The sequence below is a fragment of the Lepisosteus oculatus genome, chromosome 26 (assembly GCF_040954835.1).
Source record: "Lepisosteus oculatus isolate fLepOcu1 chromosome 26, fLepOcu1.hap2, whole genome shotgun sequence".
Taxonomy (NCBI): Eukaryota; Metazoa; Chordata; class Actinopteri; order Semionotiformes; family Lepisosteidae; genus Lepisosteus; species Lepisosteus oculatus.
In genome coordinates, this window is record NC_090721.1 from 1161371 (window position 1) to 1187444 (window position 26074).

A 26074-nucleotide genomic window follows, 5' to 3' on the forward strand; every position below is an offset into this window, starting at 1 on the left:
CACGCCCGTCCTGCCCCCTCTTCTCAACACACTGCCCGTGTTACATCTCCAGTTACAGCAGCGTTATTTCCAGGCAGAGCATTGCTTAGTTTTCTATCATTTCTGCCATAATTGTTTTATCATTGCACTCCCTGTTATCCATTCTGTATCCTGTTTTTAGTCATTTTTATTCAGTTAAGCTAATTTCAAAGGGAGCTGTCATCTACTCAGATTCTGAAACATACACAAATCTCAGGAGTCCCAGGAAGTGTGCAGGATAAGTGCATTAGCCATAAGGACAATTCAGGCCTGTGTTGTACTTTCATTTTTCCCCAAAAATGTTTCCAGAACTGCCCAGCTCAGCCTTCTAAAAACCACATCTTGCTAAATCTGCAAGCAGGTCAGTGTGACATTAAGGTAGAAAAAACAACAAATAATATGTAGAAAAGCAAATGAAAGAAGTGCAATTTAAAAATGAATTCAAACACAAGCTGGATTTCCGCAACATAACTGAAAGGTGGTATCTTCCATTACAAAGACATAGCACGTGTGAATGCAATCTGAAGACATTAAGTAGTGTAGTGGGATACTTTAAGACAAGGCTGTCCAGTACTGGAAGTCTTGGAGGGGCTCAACGTCTAGATCCCTTTAAAGCACTTGTCCCCAATGAGCTGGAAAGACAAAGCAACAAAACACCCAGAACAGCCATGATAACTATCTTTACTATCGCTGCAGTGTGACTCCATTTGGCAGGGACTCCAAGCAGTAATGAAGACTAGTCTAAACACTGCTTTAGCTTGCCTTAATATGGGCTTAATTATGCTGTCAAACCCGAGAGACATCCCGTTATCAGTGTGGTGGAGTGAAAGCCAGTTGATCTGCAGAGTGCTTTGAAGTCTGCTTGGTGCGGGCTTCGGGCATGATTTTCAATTGGCCGACACCACCACACCTATCCCGAAGGCCGAAAGTAAAGTAAAATGGGCACTGTTAATATTCATTAACGCTCATCTCTGTATCCGTGTGTTTTTTATCCGTGTGTTGGCTTTTGTTTTAATGTTTTAAAACATGTTTGTTTTTGGGGGGTTTTAATGCCAAGTCAAATAAAGGGATCCCACACAGACCTCAGGCAGAAGCACAAGGAGTGCAGGCGTCCTCTTCTGATGCAAGGACAGAACAACTACACTTCATGTGCAGCCTCTTCCATTCCATTTTTACTTTGTTCGAATGAAACAGTAATAGAAAATGGGACAGTGAGAGAAAATGCTTACTAATATCCTTCTGCACCGTAAGAAAAATAGCAATTCTGCACAACAGATGTAGAATGCACAGGCATTGTGCATCTCAGCACTGATCATCTCAGCCATGATTCGGAAGGGACAAGGAGCCCTGGGCTGACCGTGAAGTGGGGCATGGGGGAGGGTGCTGTACCTCACGAGGTTGGGACAGGGCCTGGGCCAGCGACAGCTCTGGAACACCCTCTGCACCAGCGTCTCGGTGCCGTTGTGCACCTGGCAGGACACAGTCTTGGACACCGTGTACGGACACCAGTTCCTGCAGGGAGAAACCACAAGAGGGCACATTCTCTCAGATCTGCTCTCTCCTCACAGTGGCAGAGTCCCGACACCAGACCATGCCGATCTTTACCGCAAGAAATGAACCACGCTTATGCAAGCTTTAAGTTTCTTTTTTTTTTCCTACTGGCATCAGGAATCTTTCAGACTTTAATCTAGTTGAATAAATCTGATCAAGCAGCTATTCAGGGGGCCCAAGCCCACAGCCGGGACATTCCTTCCAGGGGTAATTTGTAACATCTGCGTCCTTCTCCACCATTTAGCTTGTCTTGTTTGCCACAGAGCGCTGATCTCTGGGCTTGCTGCTGCTGATGACCATCGCCAGCAGAGGAATCGTGGGTGAGGGACTCCAGGGGAGGCTGGACCAGTGCAGCACAGGCTTTCCTCAGCAGCCTCTCACCTGTGGGCTCCCGTTACCCCCAGGACCACAAATAACAACAGTGTTTTAGAACAAACACTTGCCTTCAGGTAAAGTAAAGAAGCAGTCAGCTGTCTCAAGCATCTGTGTAAACGTATTTTTTACACAGGAGTCACGACCTGTCAAAACTTACCTCATCCTTCTGGAACCTCACTTCTTACGAGAGGCATTCACAGTGAAGTCACCGTACAAAATCAGCACAGTAACTGAGAACCGAGAGGCACCCATAAAAAACCTGCGCAGTGTCAGGAGTCTTGAAAACTAATGGGCATGATGAGAAATAAAAAGGAGGCTGTTTAAAGAGCTGCAGTGCAAAACATTCCACGTTTCATGAGATGATAACTATAAGGAAAAGAGATCGAGTGTGGGACATTGTGCATGGACCCTCGAGAGGCTACGTGGTGTCCTGTGTCGCTGGCGTGAGGCTGCTGGGCATCGTGTCCAACCTCTGTCTTTAGCTGTGTGCAGGACGGCGCACGTGCACGGCTCTCGTTCGTCTTCACCGCAGGGCTCACAGGCACTACGTCAACAACTGCGTTCAGTTACCCCCCACAGCGTGAGCAGTGGGGAGAAGGAGCCCTGTGCTCAGTTCCAGACAGGGCGTGCAGGCATGGTCTCTTTCATAAGTAGATGCCTTTTTTTTCCCCAGAGAGCCCTAATCCCATTTTCACTTCAAGCTGGATCGGCTTTCCCTGCACAAACGACCCAAGCCTCCAGAGATGCAAAACCAATTCCATCTGCCACCGAACGCACTAAAACAGGACACCGACTTCCAGTTTTAAGAGTGGATTGTGCTTCAAGTGTGGAAGTAACATACAGTACAGTAGACATAGTGCTTTCCTCAGCCATTCCTTATACTGCAATAATTTTTAAAACACAGAAGATAGATGTCCATAGCACCCAGCTAAAAGAGACCTAAAAGTCTTTTGTGTGGCTGTTGGGGGTGACATCTCTTGTGATCTGTCGGAGAGACTCCTTCCTCCAACTATTTAGCGCTGGAGGTGCCAGCTGCCAACATTTCTCCTGCAGCTGTGATGTCTCAGTAACATCAGACGCTTGGCACCCCAGAGATCCCACTGCTGCAGTTGCCATCACAGGACAGCTGCTGGCGTGCCGAGCGCTCACCTGCGAGGGGTGAGGGAACCCAGGTCTTAGCAGCCACCCAAGGCTTGAGCCTGTGTTTGTGGGGTCCAGATACAAGGCTGAGCTCTTTTTGAGAGCACTTTTTCATTCAAATCCATAGAGGAGCTCAAGTGACAACTACAGACCACAAGAACGGTTACAAATGAGAGAAAGCTAATAAGCCCATCTTACTCATTTAATTTGCAGTAACATATCGCTCAAAGGATCTCATCAAGTAGTTTCTTAAAGAATTCCAGGGATTCAGCCTCAACACCTTGGTTTTCCAAAGGGAAAAGGGCTGACTTACCAGAGTATATCACGGAAAACTTTAGAATTGTTGGTCTAGAAACAACCTGACAGACTATAGCACAATTAAACTGAGAAAATGCCCGAGGATAAAAAACAGACTTCTCAAAAAACGACACGTTGAATCATTTTACAACGAGGCCAACTTCGTAGTTAACGTCAAAGGGACATGAAAAGCACTACCATATCCATGACATTGTCAGGGGATAGAAGCATTTCTAAAAGCCAACTGCAACAGCACGTCGTGTTATTACGCAGAAAACCCACATTTAATTCGACCACACTGGCGGGGGGTTGCCGGCAGCTCCGATCTTCTGACGCAGTCTGTGAGTGTGCAAGAGACCGCAAACGAGAGGAGCGGTTCAGTCGTTCACACTTCTGCTTCATGAAGACGGGCAGATGAGTTTTTTTTGTTGGGTTTTTTTGAGCAGGTGATGGGAATGGAGGACTTTCGGAGCAGACCCAGCGCCTCAGCCTCACGTTTCGTGTTAATCCCTGCCGGGGTTGGTGTTTGACAGAAACCCTGGTTACACGAGCAAGAGTGAACGCCACACAAAAATACACAAACTCCCTTTTTTAAACGTTTAGGAAAACGGAGTTTAAATGTAGTCTAATCTGGGTTTGGGAAAAATAAAACCTCATTAGACTTGAACGTGGTAAAACTCATTTTTGCCTTTCTTTATTCGGTTTACTCCGCTCGTATGAACACCTCTGCGTCTCGTCAGGAAAAAAAAAAAGAAGTTATTTCCGTTTTGAATTAGGCACTTAATTCCCCAACGTTTGATTGAGAAACGTGACAGAAATGTACCGGCGCTTACTGAAGAGAGAAGGGAAGGTTTCGCTGCGTTTTTCCGAGAAAACCGTCGTTTTTTGTACTGGTACCTCAGAAAACGCACTTTCTGCTGTTTCGCTTCACTTTCAGAGTTTATTTGACTACTTCTAACTTCATGCTCCCGTTTGTCTCTCATTTCCCCGTGGTCGCAGGCTGGGCACCTGAATCCCAATTCTCACAGAAGAGTGCGTTATACTACCAAGTCGTTTGAAAACTGCAAATTCGGGGTTTAATTCGCAACGGCTCTCTCGGCTCACAGTTACACTCACAGCGGGACTGGGAGCCCTGCTTACCTGCGATGTGCTCTGGCGCTCGCCGGCGGTCCCGCCTCCTGCTCCGCGCCGAGGTGCGTGATGGACACCGCTGGAAACTGGTACACAAACCCGCTGCTGTTAGCGACGCAAACCAGCAGACTGCCCAACAGCAGTGAATACAGGACCGCTGCCATCCTGTCCGTGCCCCCTGGTCGCTGTCCTCCTGGTCGAGGGGCAGTCGCGGCGCTGGGATGCGCGGAACGTGTTGCCAATTCGCACAGCTGCGGAGGACGGGACTGGACACGATCCCGTGTAATTACATGAGCGAGCGTAAAGATGTTGCCGTCGATTAACTGCGAGGCATCAATGCGCTGTGAGACAGCCCGGCTCACGGGTTAGGCATTTTTCTAATGGAAAAATAAGCCTGCGGTTTCGCTTTCTCCCTCTCCCTCTTTGTCTAATCCTGTGTGTCAGAGAGGCTCTTGGTTCCCCAGTCTTTTAGGAGGGATTTAAATGTCTCAAGTGTCTGGCGGCGTGCGCTACAACGCGCTGGAGTTTGGAGAAGCTGCAGTAAGCGGCTGTTTCAAGGGCCAGTTCGAGACGGAGGGGAGCAGCAGACGACGGAAATTAACTGATTTGTAGTCTTTCGAGTTAAAAAAAAACACATATCCACTTCTACGTGCCTGTTTAACGTTATTATTTTAAATCTAAAGTGCTCGTCGACGAAACTCAACCAGGCGCAGTTGCGGATATAGGGTCCGGAAAGCTTCGAAGTTTGCAGCGAGATTAAATCGCTGAAGGATTTATTCGAAATCAAAACATTTCAGGTTATCGCGGAACGGCATTCTAATTCCCTCGTCCTTAGTCTTGGCTGCCCGTGCTGCAGTTTGGGGGAAATATTTTGTCTGTAAATCTCTGTACTGTGTCACAACTGTGAACATCTAGATGAACGAAGAATTTAAAAAAGGACAGGATATTGTTTTTATATTTTCCGTCGCACACTCTTGGCTAAATGGAAATCTGATCATTAATTAGTGACTTATCGGTGTGCATTTTTCCCCAGTAACCATCAGAAGCAAAAGTACATGTAGTTACAAAAGTCATTTTCCTTAATATCGGAGTCACCAATTATATCACTATGCTGTTTTATAAATAAAAGTTCCTGTCCACAATGATTTAACAGATTTTCTTTTTAAGAACTTTTAAACAATCTGTACTCCATGCATATTTTAAAAAACCATTTACTGATGGATAAATTAATGGATTGAAATTAGTGCAATTTAATAGCTATATGGCAATTCTGTATGACACTGTAGAATAAAAGGGTTCATTTTCTAACCACTTCTCCCACTACAGGGTGAAAGAGGAGCTGGAGTCTCTCCTGGTGCGAGGCAGGGTCCACTCTGAAGGGGACACTAGTGCATTTCAGTGCACAGACTCACACGAGGGCCATTTTTCCCCAATTAATCTACCAGTATGTCTTTGGACAGAGAGCAAACTGAAGCATCCTGGGGAAACCCACACAAACATGGGGAGAACATACAAACTCCACACAGACAGCACCCCAGGAATTGAACCCCCCACCAGCAGCAGACCCAGAGGGCCAGAGAGAGTCAGGCCTCAATCATTACTGAGGGAAGAATCAAGGACTTCATGCTTGAGAAACTACTGAATACTGTGCTTTGACCGAGTCCCAGAGCGTCTGTCGTGTAATGGCACCATGTCACCAGCAGAGAGCAGGCGTGCTTTATTCAGTGCCTTTTCCTCAGCGATATCCACTTCACATCGTTTCATAGGTAGCTTTCAATCTTCTGTGAGGAAGGAATTGGAATACAGAACAATTAAATTAACAATTGATTTCAATAAAGTCATTAAGAGTCCAGAGAGAAATGAAAACCAGAACACATGGCTATAGTCCAGGAGACAGATGAAGATGGATTAGGAAAATACATTTTGTAAAATGGTAGAGGAAACAATTTAAGACTATAATATTAGGGTATTTCTTAGCCTTGTTTCTGGATTATGTAATGTATATTCTGGATACAATATACATTACAAATTACAATGGCATACTAACATCAGGTAAAGCAGTCTTTTTCCAGAAAGTGTGATAAATGACAGTAGGTATAGTTAGGAGATAATGGTGGTTCCTGGTGCTCATTGAACGTAATTCTCCGAGGTCGGTAAAAAACAAACGGGCTGCAGATAACAGTTTAGCCACACGAGGGCAGCACTTCGCAGGAGATCGGCGCTGTTATACCTGTGAAAGATTTTCCTTTGGAGATCAAATCTGCCCAGTCTTCTTCCCTTTAACATTATTATACATCTCTATATTTATATTTTCCGTGAATCAGAATGTCATCGCATTCTGGGGTAGGGTTGAGGAACCGCCTCTCCAGCCGAAATAAGGAAGGCATTGAGGAAATCCGGTCTGTACAAGTGAGTTTAACCATCTTTAACAATGTCCGAGTCTGGACCTTGAGCGAAGTCTCCCCAAGAGCGGCAGGACCGAGTTCCTGGTCATCATACCTTTGCATTGCTTCGGAAATACAGCTCCAAGGGAAATGGTGCCCCCTGCTGGTCCATCACATCAGGGAATTGGTGTGGACTTTAACACTGATCACCACCCTAAAGGTTTCCTCAGCTGCACGGTGCTAAATCCTGGCAAAAGCGCTGAATTACATCGGCACAGGCCTTGTAATGTACTCAGTTGGTTATCCCGACTCACGGTACTGAACTGATAGAACTTGTCCGACAATACTTCCACTGAGCGTCTGCATGCCTCAGCCCAGTTTGATGGACGCCGCGCCTGCCTGCAGTTACACCGGTCTTCCAGGAGAGATCGCCAAGCAGGCGGCCTCAGGGACTCTGCGCAAACGCACCTGGGTGTCATTGCTGCAGCAGACCGTCTGTGATGGGGAATTCTCATGCGGGCTTGAGAACCAAGAACATATGGGGATCATCAAAAAGGTACAGAAAAGAGAAAAGGGTCCCGTCTCACAAAAGGGCTGAAATAATCTCTGGTTGGTTTATTCATCACTGTCATCAGAACACGATCGAATGGAGATGATGAGGTTCTGGAAAAACTCAGGATTAAAAAACTCAGTGCGCTTATCCTGCAGTGCCTGAACATTTATCAAACTTTATAAAGTCATACGTAATATTATTCAAGGCAAATCTTTTATAAGTTATATATATACAGTATATGAAATTAAACATTGGTTTGCATTACTTGTATTTGCTTATTGCCTCAAGACTCAGTACTTTTCAAAAAGGTTCATTTTTAAATGCACTTGTTTTAAGTTGTTTAAATGCAAATGTTTAAAGATTGACTTAAGACAGAGTTATGTTAATGCACGGATCAAATAGCATTGAGCCAGTTTGTAACACATCATTTTTCGTGTATGGTTTATGTGAAAAAACACTGACGTGTCTTCACTCCTGTGTATCAGCAGCAGGTCTGGAAACGCAGCCTGTCGTGACTCAGTCCCAGCCGCTCCTGTCAGTGACCTGAAGCCTCTCGCCGTGGGCTGGGTGACAATGTCAGAATCCACCCATATTCTAACTGCATCTTCCCAGGCTGGATCACTGGGGAGCTGGAGTCTATCCCAGCAAGCAATGAGCACATCCAGGGTGAATCCTGGACAGGACACCAGTCCATTGCAGGGCACACACAGACACACACACCAGGGCCCATTACCCTACCAGCCTGTCTGTAGACTGTGGGAGGAAACCCATATGAACACAGGAAGAACATACAAACTCCGCGCAGACAGCAGCTCAGGAATTGGACCCAGGGCCCCAGCGCTGCAGGGCAGCAAAGCTGACCAGCGCGCGGCCCACCGGAGACGAGTAAGACGGGGTTGTGAAGGTTGCACATGTCCCCCGCTGGCGTTGGCGCCCCCTGCTGCTCAGTGAACAGAGTTGGCGTCCGTGCCGTGGGCCCGCTGGCAGCCGGTCCACTCCAGCTCCGGGGCCCACCGGCCACGGCTGACCACCCGCACCCGGCCCGGGTCGAACCTCCAGAACAGCTCGTCCTTGAAGAAGTACAGCCCATCGGGCCGCCCCACCGCCCCGTTGGCGCCCTGGGGCAGCCCCTTCCAGTCGGCCAGGCCGCGGGGGTAGTAGGGCTCCGGCGTCAGGCTCCTGAGGTTCAGCACGAAGTAGCGGGGGCCCTTGACCAGCACCATGTTGCCCAGTGGAGGGTAGTAGAAGGCGTAGTCGGGGTGCCGCGGGAGGCCGGCGGCGCTGCTCCTCCTGGGGAACCCGGGGTCCAGCCTGCTGCCCGAGAAGCGCCAGAAGCGCCCGCCTGCGGGGGGGAGAAACGGGTCAGCCGGCTGACCTGGGCGCCGCGTCACGGAGAGCAGAGCCGCGAGGAGCGGTGACCGCCTGACCGCACCCGGCTGATCCCAGAAGCTCATCCAGCCGGGACCTGGAAGGAGCCAGGGTATCGGCATCACCAGCCCGGCTGGCCGCCTCGTCCCACTCCCCCACCGCCCTTTGGCTAAAGAAGTGCCTGCCGGGCTCGATTTCACACGCACTCCCCAGGGGTGTCCACGTGTGCCCTGTGGTTTGCGTTTCACGCAGGAGTACCGGGAGCAAACCAGGCCGGCGAGCGAATTTCCCTGTCCAATCTCCGGCTGCACGTTATTCCCAGGTCTCCAAGGAAGGCAGCACCAGGATGGCAAGGGGCTGAATCTACGGCTACGGACAAGCAGGACCAATTCAAAGCTCCCTAGAGCCCCATCCCATGTCAAGACGGTGAGCAGAAACGCTGTTGCCGTGATTCTCGATGTGCTTCTGGCTCTGCTCAGCCGCGCGGGAGCCGTGTGCTGTGAAGCTGCAGGGGGACGCGGGCCGGGTCCCTACCTCTGAAGAAGTAGAACTTGCCCTCCGGCGGCGACACGGCGGCGGCCTCCACGCTGGCAGGAAGCTGGGGCCAGCGGCGCTGGAGGGGCAGGGCGGCGCTGGCGCGGCCCTGCGCCGACACCGTCCAGAACCGCGCGCCCCGGAACACGTACACCGTGCGGTTCTGGTCTGGCAGCACCGGCGCAGAGGAAAGAAAAGCTCATTACTTTCATCTCTTCAGCTGAAGCTGGACTGGCTTCACGCTGAGAGCCCGGGTGTGAGTCCTTGTGACTATATCAGCACATTTAAATGCCTGGAGGAGGACTGATGAGCTCTGTTAGAAAGATCGACAGATCGCCATGGAGGAATTCTCCCACAGCACACAAGCCACACTTCAGAACAGCCTTGGCTACAGAAGACCATCCTCTTCCATCCTGGATGTGTTTTTCCATCCCGTGCATGAATATCGTTTTGTGACTTATTGGTTTGCGTGTTTCCTAGGAACCATCTGAATTAAAAGTACGTACAGTTACAAAAGTCATTTTCCTGAATACCTGAGTCACACATTATGTCATCATCCTGCTTTATAAATAAAGGTTCCTGTCCACACCGATTCAACTGGTGTTCTTATGAAGGACTTTACACAACTTGTTCTTAATGCATGATCTTTTAAAGGTTAAGTGGCTTTGGGGGGAGTTATCTGTGATGTGTGTCTGTGTCTGCCCTGGCGTCTGATCCAGGGTGAATCCTGCCTTGTGCCCGCTGCTTGCTGGAATAGATTCTGGCTCCCCCATGAGCCTCAATTGAATAAATCAGTTACAAAATGGATGGCTGTACAAAAAATAAGGACACAAGTAACGTCAAGCGGGAGCAGACAGGGAGTGTGGAGTACAGAATGGACTGAAGGAGGGTTTTCCTTACCCATGGTAATGGCATCGAAGAAGGTCTGGCAGTATGGGGGCAGGGCAGGGCCAGGGCCCTGAGTGCCCTCGGTGGACTCCCAGTCCTGCAGGAAGGAGCTGTATACCTGTCCAGGGAGCTGGACGGCCAGCCCGCTGGGCGGCTTCCCTGGAGCACACAGGAGAGAAAGGACAGCAGGTAGTACCGCACCTCGGTTTGAAAGAGACGCCAATACCCTCATAAAGCAAAGATACAGCATTCCTCATGCAGAGAATAAATTACATGATTCCTCTCTATTAATTAATTAAGCGCTTAATTCAACTGGAAATCGGACTCATTAGAACACGAACTCTGTTGAGCTCCTAAACTATTGGAGATTACCAATGGATGCTTAAATTACACCCGAGATGAAATCTAAAATGTAGCAGTTGTGGGTAGTGAAAATGTTCTGAAGGATTAAGTTCTTCATCTAATTTAAAGGTTGAGCTAAGCAAAAGCTAAGCAGGATCAAAGACACCAGGGCACCAGGGCCCAGACTGGCAGCTCCAGACGCAGGTCCGAGTCACCAGGCAGCACCACGGTGAAGCAGCTGCTACATCTCGGCCTGAGATAAAACTCCAGCTCATTAAACACCTGAGCCTCAGTTCACTGGGGACCGCTTTCCTTTGGAAAAGCATCATGGAAACAAGGTAAGAGCAACAGTTAAACACATCAGCCACTCTGACTTGGTTTTGCAATTCTCACAACATAACAAAGAAACCAGAGAACTCTCCAGATGTTTTTACTAAAACCCCCAAATATTTATCTTGCTCTCGGTGGAGTGGTCTGGCATATAGCCCCATACCAATCCATCCGAATCGCTCCGACAGACAATGGAGAACGTGAGAAAAAGACTAACTTTTGCATAAAACCAGAGAGAGAACCGATTAACAGAGTGAGTAACAGGGAATATTTCACAGTAAAGGCCTGTAATTACCAGTTATCCTCGGCAATATTGTCTGATTATGTTAGTACGTATGTATGCTCTGCTATGGGGTGATTTCACACAGAGAATATTTAAACATTTAGCAGAACAGGTTGCAAAATATTTGTGATAAGTGGTGGATTGTACTCTCCCTTTTATTTGCAAAGGGTGTATGAAGGCTTGTCTGCTATGCAACACAACCCAATTCACAGCAGAACAGAGAAGTCTGGAGAAGGGGGCATCAGGGTGGCGCAGTGGTCAGTAGCGCACTAGGGAGCCTCTGGGTGCTCCAGTTTCCTCCCACAGCCATGGAGGTTAATTGGCTTCTGGGGAAACTGTCCCTGCTGTGAGTGGGTGTCAGCCCCCAGCTCCGGCTGGGCCGCCGTGTGAACATTAACAACAGCGGGGTTTCAGCCATAAGTTATTCGACCACTTTACGCTGGCAGGCATCCCAAGAGACTGATCGTCTCTCCTGGAGTACAGGAGAAAGGGCACCGTGAGAAAACCGGACTAGTCCAGCTGCTCCTCGAGGTTCTTCGTGAAACACCACAGCATCGCGTTCCACACGCTGGCTTCCACACAGCACAGTGAAGCTCAGCCCTGTCACTCATCGAGGAACTGAGGGGCGTGCTCGCCCCTGGGGGGTGTGGGGGGGGCACATTGCACATTGCCAGCTGCCCCCGGTAAAAAGTGAAATCTGTGTGAAACAGCAGTCCGTGTGGGAGGCGGGTCAGGAATCTCGTTAACAAGTCTCCCTGTGACGGGCTCCTCTAAGGACGGCACCGCACTGTGAGACTCACGACACCGGCAGGCTGCAAGAACCGAACCGTTTTAGTCTCGTTTACAAGGGGACCTGAAAAAACAATCCTTAAGAGTCACTGCCAAGGTCACCCCAGCTTCTGAATAAACAGTTAAAGAGGCAAACCAGAGGACACAAGTGGAGACTAAGTGGAAATGAGTTTAAAACAACCCAGGGGTCCCTTCTCACCCAAAGGATTGTGGGGAAATAGGACAAGGCACCCAGCCATGCTGTTGAAGCCAATATCCTGGCTTCTTTCAGGGAACGGCTGGGTGAGATCAGATCAGTCAGCTACTTCATACCAAACAGATTAAATGAGCTGAATGGCCTCTTCTCGTGTATAAAAGTTCTCTTGTTGTGAAAGTGAAATGCACACCACAACTGCAGGTACAAAGGCTGAAAGCAGAGTCTGAAGAAGGGGTGAGAACTTTTTTTACAGAGTTTTATAGAGTTTAAAGCTGCAATAAGAATGAAACCAGGTGCAAGGCTCCAGAAGTCCCTACCAGTGCATTAAGTGCTGAAACAAATTGTGATAAAGGACATCTATACAGTTTATAGATCTATAGAATAAAGTTGTATACCTTGCGGACTGGAAGCCCAATGTCCTAAACGTGTTAAATCCCCTGGAATTGTTGAATTAACAGAGCACTAGTCAGCAAAATTCAATTCATCCTTTGCTCATATTGTTAGTCTTTATTCAGTACATCGAGAGATAAAAAAAGATGACGCTCTTTGCTGGACAATCATGGTGAAAGCGTCTGGCAGAGAGGCTTGCTTGATGTACTGTACATTATGGCTGCTCAAGGTCTTCTGAAATACAACCATTACTGCATGAGCACCAGTGAATGAGTCAGGGCTGCACAAGCAATTCAGGGAAAGTCCTAAGTCCCAACACCTTCCTTTTCCACCTGTTCCCATGTGATCCTGTTCCCAGGGGTGACATACCATAGAGCCGCTGCACCGCAGCGATGTCGTCCCAGCTCAGGACGAAGGCCCTGCCCAGCTTCTTGTAGTAGGGCGACATGAGCGCGTTCCTGACGGGGGAGTGCTCCAGCCCCAGCGTGTGCCCGATCTCGTGCGCCGTCACCACGAACAGGTTGTGCCCCTTGTGCCCGTTCAGGGTCCAGCGCTCGGCCATGTCGAAGTGAGCCTCGCCGCGGCAGGGGAAGAAGGCATGGGCCAGAGCTCCCCCTGCAGGAGAGAGGCGGAATGACAAGAGGCTTGGTGAGCAGAGCTGTCAGGTGATCCCCGTCAAGTCACGGTCAGCTGTCACTACGCAACCTACAATCCAGTGCCATGCTAGTCGTCCATTCCCAATGAATTGGATAGACTTTTGCAGTAAGATCTATTTTACACCTGCTTTATGCATCGGTATTCCCAAGTGCCCAGGTGAAAAAATACATGGATAGAATAAATTATGAAATTCAAAGATGGATCCCGAGCAGCAACACCTGCTCAGAGCACAGTTTGATTGCCATCATCCAGAAGCTGGACGCTGGAGTCGGGGTCACGTCACCAGCCAGCTGTGACTGGGGCTCCAGTCTGTGCCAGTTCTCCTGTAAGGGTCTGTGCAACGGAATACTGAAAATTGTGTGGGTATAGAAACAAGTAGCAATTTCAAACTTAGGGAGAAAAGACATGACATGACAGGAGCCAAACAACGAAACAATTTAAACCGGATCAGTGCAGAGGATTCCCAGGGGGCCGAAGTCCGTACCTGGGCCATCGAAGGCGTTCCCCGTGCCATCGTTGTGCTCGCCTTCGTAGAATGCCAGGCGGATGTCGGCGGGCCCGTGGGTGAGCTCCCGGAAAGCCAGGGCGGAGGCGTTGCTCCACAGCTGGAAAGCGGCTCGGACCGCCAGCCGGACCTGCCCCGGAGAGAGGTGCCGGGGCCAGTTCACGAGGCGGTAGGTCAGCTGCCGCTTAGACCACTTCTCCCCTGTGGGCAGAGAGACGCCTGGCAGAGCTCAGCACCTCCACACCTCACAGGCCTGCCACAGCACAGAGAGGCACACACACACAGCACAGAGAGACACAGACACACACACACACACACACACACACACACAGCACAGAGAGCACACACAGCACAGAGAGCACACACAGCACACACACAGCACAGAGAGCACACACACACACAGCACACACACACAGCACAGAGAGCACACACACACACAGCACACACACACAGCACAGAGAGGCACACACACACAGCACAGAGAGATACACACACACAGCACAGAGAGCACACACACACACACAACACACACAGCACAGAGAGCACACACACACAGCACAGAGAGGCACACACAGCACAGCTTTTTCAGTGGAACACCCCTCCTGACTATATTAAAAATGCAGCTTCTGTTGTTGTTTAAGGCAAGATTTAAACTTATGCTTTTAATTCTTAATCAGTTTCTTTCCTTTAATTTCTCAATTTAATCTGGTTTTGTTGTCTAATTTGTATGCCGTACTGATTTCTTAGTGAGTGATTTATGGAAAATGCTTTGAGAATGAAAAGCCCTACAGAAGGACGAGATTGACTGGTTGATTGATAGAGAAGTCCACTTCAAGGCTGCCTAACGTGGACTCCCCAGATGAAGTAAAGTTTAACTCCATTGCCGGAAAGTAGAAAAGAGCAAACTCAATGTTTTCTGCTGTTGAGCCTTCTTCAGCTGTGAGGGGGAGAAAGGAAGGTATCAGGGATATAAAACAAAGGCCCCTTTTCTGCTTTCCAGTGTGGAATTAGCTGTTAGCTGCTCCAGTGGAGTTAGCCCACACTCATGAAGCTCCCTGCTCAAACCTCCCTACGGAAAACTGTTCTTGAGCTCTGTCACTTCCTGCAGGTAATTACTGAAGACTGCAATGCACTTGTCTGAGAACACGCAACATATCCTACATGGAATGATGGGGACCTTAGAATCTTCAAACAATTGACCTCTTTGTCCTGGATAAAGACATCAGCCAAACGAATGCAAAATGATCTCCAGGCGCCATAAACAGACACAGGAAGACGGGTCCGATACTTTGCTAGTGCATCACCGGCCTCACTTCACCCACAGAAGTGCTTTAGTAAAAGCTTCCGTTGCGTCTTCGTTGTTCCGAAAACTGGAACTAACGAAGTGTCGAGATAAATCTCCTTTCGGGTTGACTATGGCGGGATTTTTGTCCTCTGGAGAAAAAGCAGTGGATTTCAGAGATTGTCTCACACCCTCACAAACTCAGCAATCATGATTATTCAAAAAAAAAACATCCAATACTTTTAATGCATCCTAATTTGAACCTGATCTAAACAAGAAACAAGTCAACATTCTTTTCCATTCATTTCCGATACTGTCACAGAATGGTGTTCTCAAAGCAATCCAGAGAGATGCAGTAATCATCCCCAGTAATAATCTGCTCAAAATGCTTTTTTTAACCAACAGGTGCCTGTGAAACTAACAGACCACACGTGCCTGTGCTGGTGAGAAAGAGAAAAGCTCCACGCGGCTCTGTGTGTGTGGAGGGAATGTGGGCCACGCTGCGCTGTGAACAATATACTTGACGTCCGAGGACGGTGCGTCTGATTGGCCCAGGCTGAGGTGCGGATTCTGAGGATAAACAATTCTCCCAGCAGCCTGAGCTGCTGCCCCCAGGGGAAATCTCAATACCTGTGTGCAGCTATGATATACCCCATGTGCAGTAACAAGGAACACTGGGAATTACTCTCTAAGGTTCAGAGAGTGGGCTGGAGAAACAGACCTCAGTTAAGGGAGGGGATACCCTGGGATCTTTATGCCACAGTGTGAGTAGGACTCTGGTTTAAAGTCCCACCAAAACAAGAGTCACCTCCTACAGCCCAACACCTCTCCCTGGTACCACACCGTAGCACTGGAATTTCTCACCAGAAGGAAATAGTGCCTCCTACTGGTCTGCCACTGCTCCTGCCAGCTGCAGCGGCAAGTCCTTCCTTCAATGTCTCCCTTCCATGTGTTGCTCTGGCCTAGCCTCCCCGAGAGATCAGGGTTCTGGGCGATAGAACTCTTGTAACCTGAGTTTGTTGAAGATGGATGACAGAGCAATTACTATAACTGTCACATAATGCTTTGGAATCTAAAATGCTTCCTGTTTGAAATATCATCCCAATGCTTGAGAAGGTACAGCCTGAGAAAGAGGAGAGTCACTTCTAACAGATGCAGTCCTAAGGATCGTTCTAAAAATGATCCACGGAGCTTTGCAGCAATAAATAACATTTTAAACGCAAACTTTAAGCTTCTGTTTCACTGAAATCTGAAAGCAGCCCGTGTACCTACAGTATACCCACACTCATGTGTTACTGGTACAAGAATGCATTGGAGGCATCGGGAGTCTTGCTATCAGCAATCTAGGGCATTTCCTGCAGTCTGAGATAGGCTGCAGTCCTAATTGTTTCCAGAAGGAAAGTCCCAGAATGTCTTGGGTTCTGAGCCTCTTGCCCCTTAATCTGCTTCTGTAATCACCACCAAATAAGCTCAGAAGGAAGAAAGTCGCTGTGCTTACTGTACTCTGATACAATGGGCAGGAAAAAAGACGCCCCCACATTCAGAAATGAGCCCTGGGAAAAACTCAAGGCAGCTGTTGCCTCCATATCTCCAGTTAATGACTTCACTAACTGGTGAAAAAAAGCCATTAATCACAATTACTGCACCATAGCCATATTAGTTCAGTGTTAGTGCAAATACACTCAGAGGGCATTACATGTTCTGCTGAGAGGCCCCCCATAAACACGCCGTCAGCACAGCTCCCAGAAGAGGCGCCCAAATGTCCCTCCATCAGATCTCTTGCTACTACGTGAACTTATCATTGTCTCCACTTGACCAAAGTCTCCAAATCTATGTGCTATTACTATGGCTTGAAAATTCATGTCAGCTCTTGAGCGAGAGAATGGATCATTCACATCCTTTAATGCACCCCTAAATTTCTGTCCTAATGGATTTTAAGGTTCTTATGTTTGATGTGCCTTCCTTAGCGCCATGTTATCTGCCTGATTTTGCAGTCACTCAAGTCTCCAGCTCAGCAGTCCTTGGTCTTGGAGGACAGCTTTCAACAGCCTACATTGTATAGTCTTGTATTGCATTGGGTTGCATGGCCTTATGTCAAAGCAAATAACCCACTTTTATCAATTTTGGCATCCATAACTATGATCTATGTTTAAGTTCTGGTGAAATAAGAAAGACAAGAATTCATCTAAAGTTGCACATTGAGAACTGTGCGCTTTTCCGAGATGAACACAGCAGTTGTCAGGCTGGGACTTGAAGCAGGAGAAAAGCTGGGAGAGGCAGCAATTGCATTCCAACTGTGCTAACAAATCCCTCCAGGAACATACAGGAATGTAAATCAAGACTCCACTGGGGAACGCTGGCAGAAAGCACCGAGCAAAGTCCATGCAGTGCTCTCTCTCTCTGACCCTCCCACATGCATTTTAAAGATAAGTTCCCATAGATACAAGCAGCAGGATTGTGAAAATGTCCCAAGTTCTTCTGAGTGATGTCTCATGTTTACTGTACATGTAATGATACGAACAAAAATTAAAGCTTGCAAGAAACACATAGTACTCAGAATTGACCGTGTTTCTAGATGCGCAGTACTCAGACTTTCTGCAGTGTAGTAGTTAGCCAGGCAATAACAGGATGCCCAGCTACTGTACAAAACTGTCTCGTGGGTTTTCAGGGTGAAAGCAACAGGTATCAAGATATGCCTCTGGTTAGTCAGTAAAAGTAAGAAGAGAAACCTGGACTCTCCTTCACTGCAGCACAGCTCTGGAATTTCAGCTGGATGTTATTCCAAACTTGCTCCTGCCTGCCTCCTCGGGCTTCTTGTCAATGAGCTATTTACAGCTTTTATGACAGACTGGGGACGACCCGCCCGAACATTCGCACGACCAGAGCTTTTTTCAGAAAAAATGTTTGGGATTGCCCTCTGACCTTGCTGGCTGTAGCGCTTACTGCGATGGCGCCGCGCCCGCTGGCCTCCCATGCCCGAGAAGATGCCCCTGACCCGCTGGGCCCAAGCGGAGTGGCTCTCTCCATCTCCCACTCCGCACCGGGGCCGGGACATCAGCCACAGGGTGGCGCTGTCCAGTTTTCCTGTGACAGGCAGGTGAGACAGCCACTGGAACTCCCTGGAGAAACGAGAATAATAATAATCATTGCTTACACTTAATATGGCTCTTTTCTGGACACTCCACTCAAAGCGCTTTACAGGTAATGGGGATCCCCACCACCACCAATGTGCAGCCCCACCTGGATGATGCTACAGCAGCCATAGTGCACCAGTACGCTCCCCACACACCAGCTCTCAGTGGGGAGGAGAGCAGAGTGATGAAGCCAGTTCAGAGATGGTTGATTATTAGAAGGCCATGACTGGTAAGGGCCAATTGGAAATTTGGCCAGGACACGACATTCAAGAATGACACCAGGGGATGGGTAGGGAGTCCCGGAGGGGTGCAGTTCAAGCTGTCAGGACATCAGAGGGGGTCATTCGAGCTGTCCTGCTCATTTGGTTCCTAGCTTACTCACTTTATTGTCCCAGATGGGAAATGTGCTTTGCAGGCAGATAAAGACATAACACATTACACCATACATTTAACACACAATACATTTAACAAATGTATGGTGAGAAAGAAAAAATATATCTAGAAAATAGTACAGTCCAAATTGAGCAGGTTGATAGCTGTAGGAGTAAAAGATGACTTAGTTCCATCGCTCTTGAATCTAGGCAGTCTGAATCGACACCCAGATGGAAGGAGCTCAGATTCACTGAGCAAGGGGTCGTGACAGTCAGTGATTATATTGGCCTTCTGCACTACTTGTCTGACGTCGATGTCTGCCAGCTTTAGCGGTTGTGCACCAAGCTGCTTCCTGATGAGGAACATCATCTCTGCACTCAGAGGGCAGGTCGAGCTCTGCCACCCAGGCGCCATTGTTGTTGGCGAGATTTCCCATGAGGCAGAGCAGAGCTGGCTCAGCACTGCTGGAGGTAGGGCTGAGATCAGAGACGGAGAAAGACTAAGTGTAGTGGGTATAAAATGACCAAACCTCATCCAACATAAATAACAAAAACAAGTTTCATTCTTTCCTCTGAGCAGCAGGAGGTGCCAGAGAAGCTGGAAAGCGTGGAGGCCTGCAGACTCTCGGACGCCCATCACTGACCTGGACTGACACATCGATCAGCTTCAGCCACATCGCTTGCCAAGGGAAGTATTTCTCTGCTGGCTATCCTCATTTTTTTTTTTTGCCATTACAAAAAATGTCCAAATTTTCCTATGTTTGATATCTTGTTTTTCCTGCTTCTTAAACATAAGAAATCCCAAATCCGCCCAGATTCGTATTTTTAGATTTGGCATCTGCTGTGGAAACAATGTGGCGAACGGCAAAGGCAACTCGAGTCAGAGAGAGCTGTGGTCCAGGCCCTGGCTGTTTCAGCGGAATGCATTTCTGACCGTGTGTTTTAAAGTGCACACGCCGTCCTCCTGCACTCTGACTGGACTGGGCTCGGAGCACAGAGTGAAGCCAGTTCATGAACCGAACTGAGAGATCAGCCACTGGCTAGTCTGACAACTGGACAAGCAGCCCGGGCTCTGGAGAAGGTCCAGGGAGCCCAGGGGTCTGCATCAGAATGCCAGACTATCCTCTGGACAAAGGACACGCACGTGGCCAGTTTCCACCCCCCTGGGGAGGAGGGTCTGCCTTGCTCATGGTCCGATTTCCAGGGTGGGGGTGAAGGACAGCCTCTGGGGTCAGTGACAGCCAGCGAGACTAGGACCCTCCCCCAGTCCCATGAGAACCGGGCCAGTATCAGTGCGTAAAGACCCATAAGACCCGGGCCTGGGTCACTGGGTACAGACCCATAAGAACTGGGCCCGGGTCAGTGGGTACAGACCGATAAGAACCGGGCCCGGGTCAGTGGGAAAAGACCCATAAGAATTAGGCCCGGGTCAGTGGTAAAAGACAGCATCGGTGTGACTCAGACCTGACAGCCGACTTGACCTCGGCTGCATTGTGGGCGTGCTCCTCCTGATCCAGGTAGCCATATTTCTCCAGAAACCCCTGAAAGAGAGAAAAGGGCAGAACTTACTCCCTGACACGCCCTAGAGCAGGTGCGGACAAGGGGGTGTAACTGCCCTAGGAAACAGGCTGGAGGGGTTCTGGAATCAGGTTTTGCCCTGTGCTTCCCCAGTTCGTGCACGTACCCCTGATGCCTGCAGTGGTGGCGCAACTGAGCAACACGAGCCTCAGTCATCGCACACATCCTGTGCTCCCTGCACAGTGATTAAAGCGTCTGGCACAACATCAGTAACTTCCAACTTAAAACACAATCAGAGAGCCGCAGGGTATTTAAAACAATCCCTAAAATACAGGGCAGCGTATTACATCCAGTACACATCCAGCTGCAGATGTGAAGAAACCATGAATTTAACCTTAACCACCATTGTTTAGTCCACTTACTTGTCATCTAAACCTTCTCCATCTACTTACCATCCTTTCTTGCAAGTTGTCTTTTGGCAAAAATCATCAACAGTAAAAGGGATTTTATGGAAAATCTGAAATTTAAGAGGCCAGGTCCTGAGAGGTCCGGATAAATGACTCAGGTTGTCCCAAGATATAAGATATAAGGTTAAATTTAGGAATATAACCGTTTCTAATCATCTGCAGCTGGGTGTATATGTAATACAATACCTTCTGTTTTAGAGATCGCTTCAAATACCCCACAGTGCTCTGATTACATTTAAAATTTGAAGTTACTGATGTTGTTTTCATCACTGTGCCCCGCAAGTTGACTGCTTGAGTTTCCAATATTCCACTTTTACTAATGTTGTGCTGCTTTTCATTCAAATGGGAGACGGCTAGAGACATCTGCTTGATGATCAGACATCGAATGAACTACAGTCTTCATTAAACCCTGCTAGGGCGACGGACTGTTCAACAAAGTGGCAGAAGCATCATCATTAGAGTTCAGCACATAATTAGGAAGAAGTTGTTCAAGCAGGGAGCTGCGTCAGCATGCACAGGCTGCAAAGGAACAAGTGAAGGTGTATTCTTTTTGAAAAGAGAAGAGAAACAAGGTGTGGTAAGGTGTGACACCTGAAAAAGCTCCACAGCTGAAACATTGTGTCTCTTTTCTTCTCTTTTCAGCATGGAATAAACCTTTACTTGTTCCTAATTAGGAACAATACTAATAAGTTAAAATCAGTGAATAAGCCTGAGTCAGGGGGCTGATATCTATAGCCATACCTCACTAGTAGTATAGCTACAAGAGAAACATTCTTCCCACAGCTGTGGCTTGTAAAACAGGACTCCTGTTGGGAGCAGCTGGGGAGAGCAGGACCACTGGGACTCCATTCCAGCAACCTTTACTCTTGTGATGGATCAGCAGAGTGTTTCGCACAGTGGTGGGGAAGATTCACCACTTCAAAAAGCGCAAACTGGAGCCACCTTGCATTGCAGAGAAAACTCTCCCTTGAACAGGAGCCCCAGACGTTTCCCCCTCTCGTGGACGAGAAAAGCATGGGAAACTGACCACATCGCTGGCCCTGAGGATATACACAGAGCCAAAAGCAAAGAGGCAAGATTGCTCCCCTGCACCCTTTTCCATCTTTTCTGTTTGGGATCGGCAGGAAAAGACAAACAGTTTTGTACATTTTTCTCATAATTCCCTCACCAAAACCAGCAGGAGCACTGTAATATATCTGTCCCTTGTTGTTTCAGCGCCGAGGAAGAGAAGAAGAGGAATTGAAGACAGCGCACGAAACGCTTGTAAACCTCCGTTTCGTTTCTTCACAAACAGAGAAATCTGATGCGCAACGAAATCCCTGTTAAATCAGCTTGAGAATTCAGGGCGATGGAGCAGCAGGGAATTACTCTTCTCCGAGTGACTAAGACAAAAGCTATTTCCACAGCGAGCTGGGGAGGCCCAGGTCGGTCTTGCTTCAAGGCAGAACAGGACAATACTTGTTAGTAAAAATGTACTTCAGCTGCAGACTACCAGGAACTGACTCCCCTTCCGTGTTTTCCAAGCTGAAAGGAGTCGGTACGCGGAGGCAATACCATCTTCTGTTACTCCTCCCTTTTTGTTCGGAATCTGAGAGGCACAAGGACTCTGACTGGGCTTTTCCCAGATTTATTTCAATTCTATCTCAAGTTTTATTCCTTACTTCAAAAGCAAGAGAAATATTTAACTGACAGCTAATCTTTGTCCCTCGCCTCCCAGCATGGCTGTGTCGTTGGTTTATATCTGCAAACGAGACGAGCCCAGCTGCGCCCGCTCAGCTGGCCACTTGGTTACATTTACAAAGGATCAACAGCTTGGACAGGCAGATACATAGGAATTGGAAGGATGTGAATATTAATCAGTTCTATTCATTTTACAGTGCTAGAAAGCAGAACCATTTCTGCCGTCTATTTAAAGAGACTCCAATTCTGCTTTTTCCACGCATGAAGTCAGAATCAGCAGCCATAGCCACACTTATCATGGCTCATCGGCGTGCCGTAGCTGAGCACGGGCTACGATTGCGTCCCAAAAACAGCACCGGATCTCCCTCCAAACGGTCTCCAGAGAATTCCAGCTTTAATGCTAATACAGTTCGCTTTGTTGGGATCACCGATGAGGTGATGTGGAGTGAGCAACCAGTTCTCAGAAACAAAGAAGCACATGCTCACTGGGATACAAACAAACCTGTACTGGAAATAGCTCTGCACTCTTCAGTGATCCCTGCCAAGTCACATACCTTACCCTACTAGGGAGGAAATCTAGAGAAAGAGCTCCAGAACGAGTTTAGTTGGTGTATTTACAAGCATTTTACAGGACTTCTGTGTTTAACCATCAAGGGAGCCTGCTGCTTCTAGCTGTTACAAGACTGGTGGATGGTCTAATCTAATCCAGCTGTGCCAGAGTGGAGAAGGTCGGATTACAGCATTGTTTAGTGAGAGATGTCTTGGTGCTGAAGGCATGCTGATGGACTACAATGCTGGCACGTGCAGAGAGGGGTGGAGAGATGGCATGTTAAGGATGACAGAGTGGTTCATGGTTCAGTGCTCTGTCTGGTACTGATTACCTAGGAAATGCAGGAAGGAGGGGGGGTTAGTCAGAAGCTAATTCAGGAACAGCAGCAGGAGCAGGGCTGGTATATGTCAGTCCACATATACAGGAACACCTTTCAAAAGCAAAACCATCGGCACACAATTCAGTTCCCGCGATTTCATATCCCCGCTATAAAACTGGCGTCTTTGGTGTTGCGGTCAGCACATGGACAGAACTAAACACTGCCAAACCGATGGTCAATGGGCCGGGTGAGGCTGGGAGGCAGAGGGGCAGGTCTGGGGAGCAGGGTTCGAAATGTGTCCTGCTGCGTACGGTGGGAGTCAGCCAACGAGCCGAACAGCAAGCTATCCTGGAGAAGAATTCTGGCAAAAACATTTTTCTGATTTCATCTTTAAAACCCACTATTTCCTCAACATAAACTGAATTCAGTCACATATTTAAGGACCTGGCTGTGCTATAGGTGCTATGGTGAAATTGATTGGAGGTCCAATACTTCATTACATACTCCATCTCTTCATAAGAAGGGCTACAAACGTACAGAGGAGGTCGATCTCCCTGCCTAACCCATTTGGCCAAGATATTGGCTTCTTCAACATAGCTGGGTAACTTGTTCCACACTCCCACCACCCTTTGTGTAAAGAAGGTTCTCCACTTTTCTGTTTTGTTTGTTTGGAAGCAGAGCAAAGGCCTTTTGGGTTGACATGGCATGCACTTGCTGGTCCTGGCCAATAAGGAAACCCATATGGCTCAGTGGGGTGGGGCTTATCCCTGTTTCTGTCCCGTTAAACAGTTAAACAGGACCGAGAGCACGCTCCCCCAGGATGAAACTCCTTTCCATGACGACCCCTAGCACAGTGCTGCTGCTAACGCATTTATACAGCCGGCGGGGGGCGCAGAAATCAGGTTAAAGTACTTTGGAATTGAGCAGCTACAGCACAGACTCGAACCCACAGTCCCCTATTCCACACAAAGCAGCAAGCAAACTGAAAGCGCTTCAAAACCGTGAAGTACCATTTCGTAAGCCCTGAAGCCAAGACACCGCATCTCCTTCCGCACGGCGCCCCCCGACACCAGCACGTCCTCAGTGTCCGCCGAGCCGAGCCGAGCCCTTTCAGCACCGTCAGGGACGGACTGGACCCAGCAGAGATTCACTCTGGCCTCCCCGGGCACGGTCCCGGCCCTCCGGCACACGGAATCATAACCGACGCTCTCCAGCAAGAGTCTGGCGTGCGGAGCTGAAGTCAGGTGTGTAATTATTCCGCTGAAAAGTCCGCCCAGAAATAGCTCTGCCTGTTAATGTACTCTGTGTACAACCTCATTGCAAGGGAAAAACCTCAAGCAAGGTCTTTCAGCTTCTTTGGCACAGACAAATCACAGCTGGATGTTGTGACAAATTAATCTTGACATCAGTTAAATTAAATCAGGGACCCAGTGAAAAAAGTGAGACATTAAGGCAGATTTACTCCCGGTATATACTGTAGGTTAATTAAGAAAGCAACGTGTTATCCCATTTTGAGTCCAAGAATTCCTTATTGAACAGGAGTTCTTGATGAAACTTGAAAATTCTTTAATAACCGACTTTTCCAGAGCTCTGGAACTACAATTACAATTTGCTACATAATTAATAAATAAACCAGCTCGTTTAGCCATTGTCCGAACACTAACTTCGATCGGCACGGTTTATGCAAATTAATAAAGACGACTCCTTAACACAATTAATACAATATTTCACTCCTACCGATTTACCTCCAACCACACATCAAATTGTACTGAATACCGTAGTTCATGGAGACTGGGGAGGAATTCATCAAACGCTTACGCACAAAGGAATCAGTCCGAAGTTTGGACTCCAAATCCCAGTATCTACAGACGAAAACAGATAACCCTAGAGATGGAAATGAAGCTGCCTAAACTTTCTGTCATCATGTAAAGAAACGACTCGGTCTCCTCCACTGTAGCCCTGCGATTGCGGTCTCCTCGGAGCGAAGCGAGCCCTTTACCTCGGCAGACGCGGTCACCACACCCTCGCTGACGGCCGCCGGCAGGCTGGCCGTGCCCGTAGCCAACAGGAGTGGACACAGCAGAAGGGACAAGATCGTGGGGGTCACTCGCCCCTGCACCCCCACGCCAACTAGCATCTTGCGGCGAAACACCTCACAGAGTCGCGGTGAACGTCACGCTTCCCAACGTCAAACCATCCGCGAGCAAGCTTGCGGTCCCGACGGGACTCTGTCACGGGAATGTCATGTTTCCTCCTTTTCCCTGACAATTGTCTTTTCCCGAAGCCGCCGTCTCCCACTGTCCATCCCGGACCGCAGCGCTGGGACAGACAACTGCACCGCGCTGCAGGCTCCGCGCCTCGCCCGCCTTTGCACCGCCCACAGCGGCTGAAGGGTTGATGGAAATGATCTTTTTTTTTTTTTAAAAAGCCGTAGATCCTCCTTCAGCCTTGAAAAATTAGGATTTCCGTCACCCAGCCCCCGGCGCAGTGCAACAACCCATCTCTTTCGGTTGAGTTGTGGAAGTTAAAAGCGCAGTCGGATGAAATTCAGCGCTCAGCCCACTGACCTTGCAAGGCGGGGGCAGGGTGCTACACCCGACACGTTCGGATGTTGAATTTGCCATTTCGTTTAGCTGACCACAACAATGATCGAAATAATGTGTCATTTACGGCATTCAACTAGATTGCGGATTAATGGAGACTGTAAATGAGCCCGTTCAGCTGACTCCTCCAGCCTGGTACAGACGCGTGTGGAGAGGGAGAGTAACGGGCGAGCAAGACTGGAGCACATCCGGTTCCCCCATTTAATTACTAGATGTTATTTAATCTCCCGCGTTACTCAGTTACAATGCCTGCTTTGGCATGGATAACTGTATAGTATTAAGGGTCAGTCTGCATTTTAAAATGCTTATTTTTCTGAATTCATCACCCATACCCCTAGAAAACAGACCCTCTTCAGTCTAGCCCCCTTTAAAGCTATAAAACACCACAGGAGAGGAGGCAGGAAGTTGTATGCATCCAC

General features: G+C 48.4%; 2 protein-coding genes across 5 annotated transcripts in view; both read right to left on the minus strand.

Annotated features, from left to right (window-relative positions):
* Positions 1–5321, minus strand: part of LOC102697584 (collagen alpha-1(XXVI) chain) — a 37653-nt gene extending 32332 nt beyond the window's left edge. Inside the window, exons 1-2 of one of the 2 annotated variants that reach the window (XM_069184477.1) lie at positions 4522–5321; positions 1408–1530 (exon numbers count right to left, since the gene is read on the minus strand). In XM_069184477.1, the coding sequence (XP_069040578.1) occupies positions 1408–1530; positions 4522–4676 (278 nt within the window). In that variant the 5' untranslated portion in view covers positions 4677–5321. The remainder of the gene's footprint in view (positions 1–1407; positions 1531–4521) is intronic. The other variant, XM_015367826.2, reaches the window with a different exon arrangement.
* Positions 5322–7491: 2170 nt separating this feature from the next.
* Positions 7492–25620, minus strand: mmp28 (matrix metallopeptidase 28). 3 transcript variants are annotated; one of them, XM_069184334.1, is made up of 8 exons: positions 25052–25620; positions 19983–20059; positions 17936–18132; positions 13711–13932; positions 12939–13184; positions 10252–10398; positions 9352–9519; positions 7492–8791 (listed from the first exon to the last, which is right to left on the minus strand). In XM_069184334.1, exons 1-8 carry the CDS (start codon positions 25187–25189, stop codon positions 8394–8396), a joined length of 1593 nt encoding a protein of 530 aa, XP_069040435.1. In that variant the 5' UTR covers positions 25190–25620; the 3' UTR covers positions 7492–8393. The 3 variants fall into 3 exon arrangements, with proteins under 3 accessions (XP_069040435.1, XP_069040436.1, XP_015222756.2); XM_069184335.1 differs by lacking the exon at positions 25052–25620 and adding an exon at positions 24063–24442; XM_015367270.2 differs by lacking the exon at positions 19983–20059 and having other exon boundaries at positions 25052–25141.
* Between the last annotated feature and the right edge of the window lie 454 nt (positions 25621–26074).

What these genes read in the sequence shown, in the direction of transcription:
- mmp28 (XM_069184334.1), bottom strand. Translation starts at nt 25,189, where the DNA reads ATGCTAGTTGGCGTGGGGGTGCAGGGGCGAGTGACCCCCACGATCTTG. An exon ending in GAGGTCAAGTCGGCTGTCAG is followed by an intron (nt 18,133 to 19,982) that starts GTCTGAGTCACA and finishes TCGTTTCTCCAG; the next exon opens with GGAGTTCCAGTGGCTGTCTC. An exon ending in TGCGGTGCAGCGGCTCTATG is followed by an intron (nt 10,399 to 12,938) that starts GTATGTCACCCC and finishes TGTGTGCTCCAG; the next exon opens with GGAAGCCGCCCAGCGGGCTG.